At 33.7% G+C, this 13,539-nt stretch overlaps 1 protein-coding gene across 1 annotated transcript in view; it reads right to left on the bottom strand.

The window, feature by feature from the left end:
- LOC111639491 (multidrug resistance-associated protein 4-like) overlaps positions 1-13,539 on the bottom strand; it is a 114,293-nt gene that overhangs the window by 8,876 nt on the left and 91,878 nt on the right. The window contains exons 19-24 of the mRNA XM_023385382.1: positions 12,955-13,105; positions 9,011-9,244; positions 8,693-8,793; positions 5,083-5,280; positions 4,851-5,006; positions 553-725 (exon numbers count right to left, since the gene is read on the bottom strand). Coding sequence (XP_023241150.1) covers positions 553-725; positions 4,851-5,006; positions 5,083-5,280; positions 8,693-8,793; positions 9,011-9,244; positions 12,955-13,105 — 1,013 coding nt within the window. The remainder of the gene's footprint in view (positions 1-552; positions 726-4,850; positions 5,007-5,082; positions 5,281-8,692; positions 8,794-9,010; positions 9,245-12,954; positions 13,106-13,539) is intronic.

The raw sequence follows: 13,539 nt of genomic DNA on the forward strand, positions 1-13,539 counted from the left end.
AAAACGGAAAGGTTAAATAATTTTTAACTCCTCTTTCAGTCTTGTTTCTGTCCAACTGAACGTTACAAAACTAAAAGTTTTTTCTGTTAGGCTTTTAGTTTTACGATTACGTCGCGGATTCCAGTAATGTGGAATCCAGGCTTAATTTGAAACACCATCATCTACGTTACGGTATTTTACTGCGATTTTCCACGTTAAAGTTGGGAAATGGTTATACTACGACTCGATTGACAGCTATTTATACCTAATTTCACGATTTACTTATAAATTTTTAATTTGAAAAGTAATGTGAGTAAAGTAAGTTTATACTTAATTATTAATAATAATTGAAAAGATCACTAACCAAAACACAAAGACACAAGTATCTAAAAGTTTGCAAAAAGTTATAATCGTTGTCTACGCAACACAAACTAAAAACAAACTTAATTTATATTATGACAGTGTTCTTCTTAAATTACAGGAGTGAGTAAATAAACTATCATATATAAAACCTTTTAAACCAGTAATTTATAACTGAAATTAGATAATATTTTCTATTTCACGTGTTCTAACCTTTTATCGATATTGGACGTTGCTTCGTCCATGACGAGAATTTTATTCCGGCGAAGAATGGTTCTGGCCAGACAAATTAATTGTCTTTCTCCCACGCTGAAATTTCTCCCTCCTTCCGTTAAGTGCGTATCCAATCCTCCAGGTAATTTACTAATAACTTCTTTTAACTGTACCTTTAATTCAGANATCAATCCTCTTATCGCATCTGCTCTGTATCCTAGACTTCTGGCCATTTGCAATATTCTGTTGATCTCCTTCCGTGTATCAACTACACTACTACGATACAGAAAGGCCCTTCTAATGAGAGCTCGGAAGGTAAGGATATAGGTAAGGACCATTTGAGTGTGACGGGATTAAAGCGGGCTATGCGTCGGTTTGACGTACACACTAGTGATCAAATGCCCTTCTTTGAATTCAATATTTATTTATAAAAAATGTACTTTTGCGGAACCTTTCTGTGACCAGAGGGTAGACCCAGACTGGTGATACCTATGTCAGGAATGACACCACTGTGTCCTTTAAAGCAGACAGAAAAACCAGTAGGCTGCAGTTTCGGTTTTGCGCGAGCAGTCACGCATGAAGACACAAGGTGTCCGTGATGAAGACGGCCCGAAATACAATGCAGCAGAGAGAAGTGCACAATACAACTTTGTTATAACGAAAAATAATACCCCTTTATTTTTTGTAATCTATTTAAACATATGTTTACAATGTCATTCCGTTTAACTTTTATATATAGCGGCAAAATAGATGAACTGTAGTAGCGGAACATACCGGATAAGGCTGATATAGGGTAACATAATCTATTGGACATTATACTAGTAAATATGGAGTTCCCAGCCGAGAGAGCTTACATTATTTTGCGTGATGCTGAATACCTTAATAACATGATTTTTGGATCGATAATTAGATCGTTGATAAAATTCGTGTTCGTTATGCCGGCTTGTCATGTTCTTGGATCAATAAGTTCGAATTTTCGGGGAACAGCACTTGTATTAAAGCATTTTAGATAAGTTTGAACTTCCAACGATTCAAATCGACTGCTAAGATATTAAAGAATTAATATAATTTTCATCTTCTGATTTTAATTAATTACGAAATTGGTAAAATGTCATTAATTCGGAACATGAAGAATCAGGATATCGCCAGATTTCATAGAGACAGAGTTATACACTTTTCAGCTGTAATTGTTAGAATTCTGAAGACAGTTAAATTTATCGGATATAATTAATTAATTAATGCTCTTACTCCATTTAAATATAGTATTATTATCGTTACCGCAAATAAAGAAACTTTATTGTTTTGAGCCAATCATTTTCGATTTCATCCGTAAGTGAAATCAGTATTATAAGTGATATTAATAGACAAAGAGTAATTTTAAAGAATAATTGCTGTTAGTGTATAATTGATTTTCATTAAAATTACATGGTTTTTTTTATAAAAAGTAAATTTATTCATTAACATATTTTCTATTAATAATCAATATAAACTTTTATGTAGATTCTTGTGAAGAAATATGTAAAACTGTTAATCTAAAGATCACATTTTATATAGAAATGCAAATAGGTAACAATTAAAGAAACTCACTCAGCAATCACTTAGCAAATAATATACTACACAACTATACCTTAAGATGCCAAGAAAATTTTTTTTAAACGTAACTAACGTTTTCGGTCTATTGAATAGGCAATCTTCAGATTATCGAGAGAAAAATAAATGTTCTAAAAATAGACTGTACAAAATTCCGTATATATTCATACATGTATATATATATATATATATATACATGTATGAATATATACTAAAATAACAATAATCAGATATAATATTATAAATCATGTAATAATATCGTATATAAAAGACCAGAAATGTAAAAATGTAAATAATTAATACATAAGTTCGGAGATCTTAAAAAACTTTTCAAGTAAGTACACCCACGCAAATGGTAGCCCTTCTGCGCCCCTTGCATTGATGCACGTATCTAAAGCGTAGAAAAGACTTATAAGGACAAGCTACAGCTTGCCCTTATAAATCTTTTCTGCGCTCTTCGCTAAACTCGAAAGTTCACGGTCTTAACGTTATCTGCTTCGCCCATTTCACTATGGAGCCTTCAGCCTGCACTATTTGAAATAATGCAGTGGCATTGGATCTCTCATTGACACTATATTTGTGTTTTTCAGACTGATTCCCAAATTACTTTTAATAACAACTATATAGTTTTGCTTGATTCCTAATTCCTTGTTTTCGTAAGGAATCACGTACACTCCTGCTTTCCTACTTTATTAATGTTGTCCTAGTTATTCCTTAATTTCTTATAGAGGTTTGGAGCTCTTTTCAAAATCATTTTTGACTTTATGCAGTTTGAAATTTATTTCACGATGGCTTTCGTACTTCTATCGTACGTGAACTTTGTGATTTTACCGATACCGCCGCTTGGAGTCTTTATTGTGCCCATTTTGTAACTTGTAATCAATCCTCTTATCGCATCTGCTCTGTATCCTAGACTTCTGGCCATTTGCAATATTCTGTTGATCTCCTTCCGTGTATCAACTACACTACTACGATACAGAAAGGCCCTTCTAATGAGAGCTCGGAAGGTAAGGATATAGGTAAGGACCATTTGAGTGTGACGGGATTAAAGCGGGCTATGCGTCGGTTTGACGTACACACTAGTGATCAAATGCCCTTCTTTGAATTCAATATTTATTTATAAAAAATGTACCTTTGCGGAACCTTTCTGTGACCAGAGGGTAGACCCAGACTGGTGATACCTATGTCAGGAATGACACCACTGTGTCCTTTAAAGCAGACAGAAAAACCAGTAGGCTGCAGTTTCGGTTTTGCGCGAGCAGTCACGCATGAAGACACAAGGTGTCCGTGATGAAGACGGCCCGAAATACAATGCAGCAGAGAGAAGTGCACAATACAACTTTGTTATAACGAAAAATAATACCCCTTTATTTTTTGTAATCTATTTAAACATATGTTTACAATGTCATTCCGTTTAACTTTTATATATAGCGGCAAAATAGATGAACTGTAGTAGCGGAACATACCGGATAAGGCTGATATAGGGTAACATAATCTATTGGACATTATACTAGTAAATATGGAGTTCCCAGCCGAGAGAGCTTACATTATTTTGCGTGATGCTGAATACCTTAATAACATGATTTTTGGATCGATAATTAGATCGTTGATGAAATTCGTGTTCGTTATGCCGGCTTGTCATGTTCTTGGATCAATAAGTTCGAATTTTCGGGGAACAGCAACATTGGACAGGAGCGACGGTCAAAGGGAACAGCCATAGAGAACAGTTACATTACACTTTCTTGGGAACAGAACAGAGTCGATCAACTCTCGGACTTCCAACGACCTTCTTGTCCTCGACCTTCGTCTTATATTGGGGATCCTCCCCCCTTTGGTTTCGATTCCTTCATTTTAGCCATTTTGAATCAATGGTGATTACTTCAAGTTAGTTCCCGGTGACACATTTTATGAGTCCCCTGGGAAAGGCAGACACTCCGGGGAGAGAGATGTGATCATACTCTGGTAATTAAATTGAAAATTTCTTTTTCGCTGGGATTCACCTTACCAATAAACTCATTGATTTTTTGATCATTCCTCCACAGTAGAAAGTCTTCTTAATTTTAATTCAACAATAGGGTTTTTGTCGCCTCTAGCAAAGTGTCGCCCGAGCGGGAGGAGCTTAACTTAACAGCGGCGTAGCGTAGGGGGCAAAGACCCCCTTTTTTAAACTCTTTCCGCCCTGTGGGCTCTAAGAGGGCATCTTTTTGCAAGCCCATTATGGATTCGGCCAGGCCCACAATGGGGCTGCCGGGTGGTGAGGGACGGGGCCCGACATATCCGAACGGACCACCCCCCAAAAAATTCCTGGGGATTTTTCGACCCGCTCGGATTCGAACCCGGGTCCCCCAGAGCGGTAGGCTGCCACCTTGACTGCTCGGCCATCCGGCAAAGGCCCCCTACGCTAGGCCACTGTTAAGTTCTGTTGGGTCCACAACAGCGAGGTACAAGAAAAGGGAAAAAACGCGAAATATCTAGAACAGACCCCCATGACATATTCTTGTGTACTTTACTTTGTTCTGATTCGATCCCTGGTCCATGCAATAGTAGGTTGACACCTACAGAGTTTAACAATCCAGATAAAGTACATCGACGAACAATATATTTTAAAAATTAAAATTTTACGAATGAAAAAAAGAAAAACATATTTACATAAAAAATATGAAAATTATAAACCACGAATTATGTTAACCGAATTAATGTTTATTTACTTGAGGAATGATGGATATTTTACTACGTAGATCTCGAAGACCGATTTCTTTGGTGTCGATTCCATCGATGATGATTGTTCCCGTTGGCTCTGTCATGAGAAATAACGAAGCAATTATAGAACTCTTTCCAGCTCCTGTTCTCCCAACTATTCCTATCTGCACTTAATAAATAAAAAACACCATTTTACACAATAATTACTAACAATGCTCTTCTAATTTGCAAACGTTTTACCTTTTCTCCAGAGTCAATATGAAAAGTCAAATTCTTTAGAACGATGTTTTTATCCTCGGAGTATTGTAAACAAACATTATCGAAATGAATTTCTCCTCTTTGTGGCCAGTCTAAGGGGGGTCGTTTTTCGGGCAAACTTTCGTACGAAGCTTCTGATTTCAATTTGCTGTATTTCAGAATGCGCTTTACCGAGTTCATCTGGAAAATTTTCATTTTATGAAGTAAAACAGACTATAAAACTTGTTGAAGTAACAAGATATATTATCCGAGAATATATATTATGAGGAGATTATATTATATGCAGAACCTCAATGAGACAAACGATTGGAATATTTTCTTCGAAGTGGTGGGGTAAACATCTTTAGATTTGTTGTTGTGTATGTTAAACTTTAAATACAACAAGAAATCTAAAGGTGACACCAAATTGAAACCTTAAATTGAACACTCAAATTGAAACCTTAACAATTAAAGTTTCAATTTGGTGTCATCTGAATGAATTTCGAGCAGTAATTTTTTGAGAAGCTGAGAATTGGTTGTTTTTAAAAAAATGTTGAAATATAGATACTTCGCAATTGTTGACAAGACTATACAGTAGACCCTCCCATAATGCAAAGATACGTTCTTCGTTATTCGAATTTCACGTTGTAGAAATCCTTAAATACGTGAGCCAATCACAGCCCGACACGTGTGAAGTTTACGGACTAAGGCTGTTTGAAAGGTTTTCTTCCATAAAATTAATCGATTCTAGACTAATTCGACTTAACATTTCCAAAATACGTATAATTTTTTGGGAATAATCCGTATAAACTATGCTATAAACAAAAAATTGTAGGATTACTTACCGAGTGTGCACCGTTCGACCAAGCCATTGCTTACGCTTGTTTTTGTCACAGAGCAGCGCACCAAACGGCGGCCGCGATTTCTCATGCTATTTTTCTGCGAAAACTTCGTTGAACTTTGGAGATATCATTAACATAAATCATTTTTATGGCCGTTGAATAAGAAATGTTTCTTTCACAAGAAATGTATAAAATTACAGTACTTTATTAGACTTATGTATTCAATACTTAATTTACATACTGTACAGACGATAATAAACTCAACTTACTCGCCTAAACTCTCCGTAGCGTGGCGCTAGACGGTGGAAAGTATATATGTTACTGTGAAAGACCGAAATTAGATAATGTCGATATTCTCCGAATGTCGACACATACAGAATACGTCGGTGAAAGACCGAATAGTTGGTTATATTATTATACATTCGAACAATCGCTGGTGTATGTCGACAAGCACAGATAAGCTTTGGTGGATGTCGAAACACCCGAAAAGCCGATGCCGAGAGAGAGGCGACAGTCTGTCGCCAAATCCTTTGTGGGTAGTCAGAGGTAAGACAAGGTCGTACCTCTTTTCCCGGCAACGGTTTGGTGAAAATCGCCCACTTTGTACACTAAATGGTGTTTTTGTTCTTTTGATCCCGTGAGGTGGGGATCGGTTAGTCAGGTCGAATGGCGGAGGATGAGAGGGGTCGTCGGTAAGGCGTCGGCAATATCCAAATAAAGGAAATCATTAACAGATCAGTTCGTAATCACGTAATAACGTAATCAGTTCGCAATTTGTAAAGAAAAGTTACTTTTCATAGATGAGATTTCTTCTCAAGAAATATCGCCTTACCCTCCACTTTTCGGATTCGAAAAGTGGAGAGTATACAGGGGAGTCTACTGTACAGGGGGGCTATACAGTAGACCCCCCTGTAACACTGTAGATAATACAAATACTGTATAACACTGTAGATTTTACAAATACGTGAGCCGTTCACAGCCCGGCACACATATTTGTAAAATCAAAGTGACTCGCACAACATGACATTCATATAACACGGAATTATCTACAGTGTTATAGGGGATCGACTGTGCCAGCTGTTATTGCAAAAAGAAGTGTTCCACGAATAAATACAGTTGTAAAAGCAAGGGACTCAAAGTGCCATAACAGTTTAAGTTATTGCAATAAATATGATAGTACAACGTCAATCACATTATGTGTAAGTTTATTATTGTATTATTTTCTTTAATGATTTGGAACGTACTGTTCATTTTAATTTCAACAGTTTATTTACATGTGCTATTACTTAAGCTTTCTCCTATTTTGACATACTAAAATGTTGTATTTTTGTCTTAAGCCTAACGAAGACTATTGTATGGTTAAAAATTATTTTTTTATTTTGTACAAACAAAATTAAATATATTGACAAATATAAAAACAATAAAAAATTATTCTTCAGATGTTAATTTAGTATCAAAAACGTAAAATATTTGAGTAGCCCAAGAAATAGCCGAAGATTGCAGCGCCACAGCACTAGCGAAAATTTAAATTTGCTGACTGGAATGCTTTCGGACAACCAGCTTTCGGATAAACGACACTCTACTGTTATTTATATATAATACTGTACAGACGATAGTTAAACTCAATTTACCCGCCTAAGCTCTCTGTAGCGTGGCGCTGGACGGCGGGAAAGTAGTTTGGCTGCTTGTCCGCGATGACGAGTTCACGATGACGTTATACCGCGTTTTAACGCGTCCCTTTTAGCTGTCGCAATTTTTTCGCCGCGTTATAGGAATCTACGTTATTGGAACCTGCGTTATAGGGGGTCCACTGTATTTTGTCTATAAAATCGCGCTGCTGTCAACGATTGGGCACTTTAGAGGTATGAAGGAATACAGATCAAGAGTTTCAATTTGTTACAGAGTGTTAGATGCCCAAATCATGCGCACATAAAAAAAACAGACTTGTAGGAAGTCAGGGAACCGAAAACCGGGTCAAAATAAAATACATAATGGCGACACTATTTTTACAAACAGGCAAAAGTGCGAGATTTGCGTATATGTTGCTCGTTGGTAAGTTGAAAATGCGAAATCGAATATTCACAAACGTGTGACACACGTTACGAATGTATTCTCTCGCTCTCGTCGTTTCGCAGGATGAAACAATTCGTATACAAATATCTTCCCACTTTTCGTAGCCAAAAACCTACCCGTGACAACGCGACTAGTCGTAACCACGGCGGCAACAAAGCCAACTGTAATCTACGCAAGGACCCCGAGTACGGATGTTGGCTTTTCCTCATTGGTTAGTGCTCATTTTCTATTTTCTTTAGAAAAAGGAGCGCAGTCGAGCCTTAAGTCTCCAAGACATAGTTTTTTCCCCAAAATGGCCTTGCCGTTTTACATGTTCTAAAAATGATTTTGACAAATTTATACGATAATCGAGTTTTTTAAAGAAAACTCGCCGTTCATTTCTGAACTATGAATGGGCAAAAATTAAAGTGAGTTTCTTGACTTCGAGAAAACTGCTGTCTTCTAGTAATATACATACACTGGTGCTAAACATAACAATTAACTATTAAATGATTAATAACTTTTTAAACAAATAATACCAGAATTATCAAACCAACACCCGAATTCACTTATTAGACTTTATTATATATGTATTTTTTTACCAAGTATTTTCCTTTCCTTTCCAAGAAGTTTACCTTGTTCGAAAAATTAGATATGGTCCGATAAGGCTGTTCGTTTGATATTTGGTTTAATTACCGGATTGATTAGATACGCAATACCTGAAATTCCATTTCAGATGTAAATGCAACAAAGCTTTGAATATTCGTAATTATTAGTATTCCGTAATTTAATAAAAGTCCAATTTTGCTTCCTGCGTCACCTAAATCAGCAAATATTAATTAGAAAAATATTTATATTATAGATTTCAGACATTTAAATATATTCACCCACCTGAATTATTTGAAACAGCGAAAATAATAACAGTAATAATTAGATTTATAAAAGAAATTATGTGACCGTATATGGCAATCCATCGAACTAAACACACGTAAATAAACAATATTATAGACTTCAGACATTTAAATATATTCACCCACCTGAATTATTTGAAACACCGAAAATAATAACAGTAATAATTAGATTTATGAAACAAATTATGTGACCGTATATGGCAATCCAGCGAATTAAACACACGTAAATAAAAAACGTTGAAGTATGCTTATCCTGATACTTATTAAACATGGATTTAAATCTGCTTTCAGCTTTAAATGCTCTAATTGTCGTCAGTCCGTAAAGGGATACACTCAGATGTGAAAATACTGGACTTCTCACTGTCAAAAGAAATTTGTTTATATAATTCAAATATTTTACAAGGTTTGCATTATAGAATCGAATCATTTTACTTTTTATATATAATAATTATTCACTTACTACATTTAAGAAAGCACCAGAACATATTAACCTATGTTTAACAAACGACTGATCAGAATTGCATAGAACTTAAAATGCGAGCAGAACATTGTACTATTTATGCAAAACAAGAACTTAAAAAGAAGACATTCTTCTTAATCGAGGATGTTCAATTCATTGTCCTCCGGTCTCACTGCAACCCATTTTATATTTTGATGTTGCCTATTGCATCCTAAATTTTTTTAGGTTCATTTTCATTTATTTTTGTAAAGTATGCCTTAAAAATTATTTTCGTTTCACTGATAACACTTTCATGTTATAATGACAAAATTGGTGTCATAATACATACATGACCAATCGAAAATGTTGCTGGCGTTTTCTGTCATTTTGATTGTTTCAGTTTCAAAGATTTTTTAAATAAAGTAACGTTGTCAGTAATAAGAAATAGACACCTTTCATCAGGCGAATAAAAAAAGACACATTCCCTCTTTTCAGAAAGTGTCAGCCATTTTTAGTGACTTGAAGCTAGGCCGAATGCCAAAGTGGAAAGGGCTAATCTCTAAAGAATAAATTAGACATTTTCACTTTGGCATTTTTTATAATTACAGGTATGTAATACAGACATCGGTCTATCTATGTATTACTTTTGCTAACGTAATAATTTAAATATTCAACTGCCAATTATATTCAAAAATATTTCATCAACCTTAAATTCATATTTTTTATAACACAGAATTTGGTTATGGCATATTGGTCAAGACAAGAGAAAATTCAATAATTTTTTGCCAGAAAAATATTTCGTTATTTAAAGATGTTATCTGCGTTATTTCCCATGATAAAATTGCCGTATGGAAATTGCGTATTTTCAGAGTTTATTAACTCGTTGAACTTAAACGCAAGGAATCTTTCTTTGAAAACTTATCATAGAGAACATTGTTTCCTTAAATTTTATAAACAAGTACATTCTTACAATGAATTTAATCAAATTTTCAATTTATCTAAAAAAACGGTTATGCACCTGGGGTAGTACATACTGTTGTAAACAATTCTTTTCGTTCATGAAAAACATCAAAATTGTTGAAAAAAATAAGTCGATTGATTTCCATTTAACAAACATTATTAGAATTAAGACAAGTTCCAAAAAGCAGATATAAATGATATTTTAAACGAAAGACAATGTCAAAAATAGCATTGAACTCATTTTTATTTTGTGTAATTACAATTTATTTTATTACTGTCAACAATACAGTATATGTAACTATATATAATTGCTATTAAAATTTAATACTAACATTTTAAACTTTTTAAAAACATATATTTATATATAGTACTTTGTCGTCACAGAATATACCTAAATTTCTATTTTAGCACACGAGAAAAACAAGTTGGCCAATCTTCCACTTAAATGATGTAGTTTGCTTTAGGTTGCTATCTCAAACCAAAGCAAGAAAAAAGTAGTAAACATTGTCCTAATACTTTCTTGCAGAAAAAAATTACCAATATGAGACGTGCTTGATTTCCACGTTTCACACCAACTGTTCACAATTAGGAGTATAATAAAGTTCCCAAAGTGTTCTTGGTGGAGGCTAACCAGTTGCAGCTTGTCAATCGCAGCATTCCGTGACTCTATGTATTTTCATTTAAATATCATTCTACGTGACGAATATGTTTACTGCCAAAAATACAGCAACAACTCGCATGAGTTTCTGTTGACAAATCGTTATTTTTCTGAAACGCTAAGACACTTCCTCACAGTTACAATTATTGTGAGATTTTATAAAAATACTTTTATATTATGAAATGTTATAAAGTGGCAAAACGCTTAATTTTCAGAGTAGAAATAAAGTTTTAAAACATTGTAAATGCTAATAACGATCAAATTTGCATTAAGACTCCACACTCGATATGCTACATCCGACTAAATTATCTTCCAACCACTCGACTTTAAGTACTAAAATATAATACCATGAATGACTCTTGTGTACAAATTACCATCCTAAATTATGTTTTTTAAACAGTACCTCATTCTGAGAAGTTACTCCACCGTTCAAATTTTGCAAAGTACTTTGTGGGCTTTCTTAATCATTTTTGATTGAAAAAAAGTGTAGAATGCAGTAATTTCGACATTATGCACTATAGCATTTGAGATAACTTTCCTCCTGTGTTTATAGATGAGGATATTCATAAATGCAACAACGAATAGCCCGTGCTCGTTTATTCATAAAACACACATTATATAAAGCTGACAGTTTTCTAAGTATTAATCTGTCTCGCATATTAGGAAACATCTTGTTTACTTCCCACTTTTGAACAACTTATTATTTTCCCATAATATTTTGAAATTCTCACTTATAACGGCAAATTCGCATTTCCGTATATCTTCAGTTTACAAAACAATTTCTCGCTACAATGCTGTAATATACTACTTGTACAGTTTCATTTTCTTTGTTAAAATCAAATGTTTGGAAAAATTCTAAAGTGAATTTGTGTGCAATGTTCAATTTCAACGCTTTAAAAAGATCTAGGCATTACAATAAATTTCCTGTATGCCTAATTGGTTAAACTGTTCTTCCTTAAAAAGCGCTTTTATTTCGAACTCTCAACAGAATAATATTTGTAATATACATGATAATTGTCCGTCTTTTAAAAAATTTATACAGATTTTTCTAAGAGATTATTACATCTAAACTCGCAGAAATGCCTGTAAATTGTTATAACGTTTCCTGTATATACATTACATCTGTTTATCTAAATCAAAGATAATTTACTGTTTCATTCCTTGTCGTTGATAATCTGTAGGATTACGTAAAAATTTGTAATTATATACAGTATTCAAATTAAGTAATATTTTTAAATTGACTTCAAGCAAGTAAACAGATTATGAATTACAATTTCTTCAATTATTCTGTATAATTTTTCATAAACATTTTAAATCTGTAATTGTAATTCAACCTATTTTCTAACTAAACACACTCAAGAGAACCTTTAAATATGCAGCCGTATTTATTAAATTCTAACGTTTTCGGTCATATTCAATGTCCTTTCTCAAGAAAAAAAACAGAAAAAATCGAACTCCGAACTTGAATTAACGATACAAGCATTTTGGAACGTTTAAAAAAAATTAAAAACGTTCCAAAACGCTTGTATCGTTAATTCAAGTTCGGAGTTCGATTTTTTCTGTTTTTTTCTTGAGAAAGGTCATTGAATATGACCGAAAACGTTAGAATTTAATAAATATGGCTGCATATTTAAAGGTTTTCTTGAGTGTGTTTAGTTAGTAAGAAATTGCAGTCTACGATGAATCAACCTATTTTCTTTTATAATGTAAGTGATTGTCTGGCAGTTAGGAATAAGAAATATAAAACATTGGATATAAAGGTCATTATGTAATAAGGTTTTGACACAAGTAAAACCTTTCTCTTGTGTACAAAATTAATACATCTTTTATCACATGATTTTTAGGAAAGTGCATAGCTAATAAAATAAAATAAAATAAATGATTTGATTATTTTGCATTGTAACTTTGCATCTTAAAATTTTTAACGAGTCTGCAACTCTGTTCATAAATTTCATCACTAAAATTCTGAATGAAATTAAATTCAATAAACTCTTTTATATGCGAAATACTTACATTTTCCTTCCAAATGTTTTACGCTTTTCAATACTCGGCTAAAGATGGTCCACAGAGCACCGAATATTACTAAAAGGACAGCAATCAATATAAATAGATAGGGAAAGAGTATCGCTTGAAGAACACACATGCCGGCAATAAGAAAACATCCCTAAAATTGAAAAATATAAATTGCTAATAAGTAATTCGCGATGTTAAAATTTCAATTTTATAACTACTATAATTTAATTTTCCACTCAACTTTAAAAGTGTCATCTCTGTGTTAATAATTAAGGATGCACCGATAAGCAAAATGACGGATTACCGATTAATCGGCCATGCATTATCGGCCGATACCAATCAATCGGCCGACTAGTGTTAATAATCTACTGCATTAATAGTGTGAGATCCAGTTAATTATAATGTGGAAAAAACCCATTTTTCTCCACCTGGTATTTCCATCTCCCTCGGTTCAGGTAAACAAAAGACGATGGAATATCCTCGCAAAATCAACAATCTCTTCCTTTGTTTCTAAAATAAATCTCAACACTTAATTGCAGACGCATGGAAACTTCCACATTGTTTTAAAATCTGAAGTGTTTCTGT

The sequence above is a fragment of the Centruroides sculpturatus genome, unplaced genomic scaffold (assembly GCF_000671375.1).
Source record: "Centruroides sculpturatus isolate CEXI.00-Female unplaced genomic scaffold, Cexi_2.0 scaffold1188, whole genome shotgun sequence".
In the NCBI taxonomy this organism is placed as follows: Eukaryota; Metazoa; Arthropoda; class Arachnida; order Scorpiones; family Buthidae; genus Centruroides; species Centruroides sculpturatus.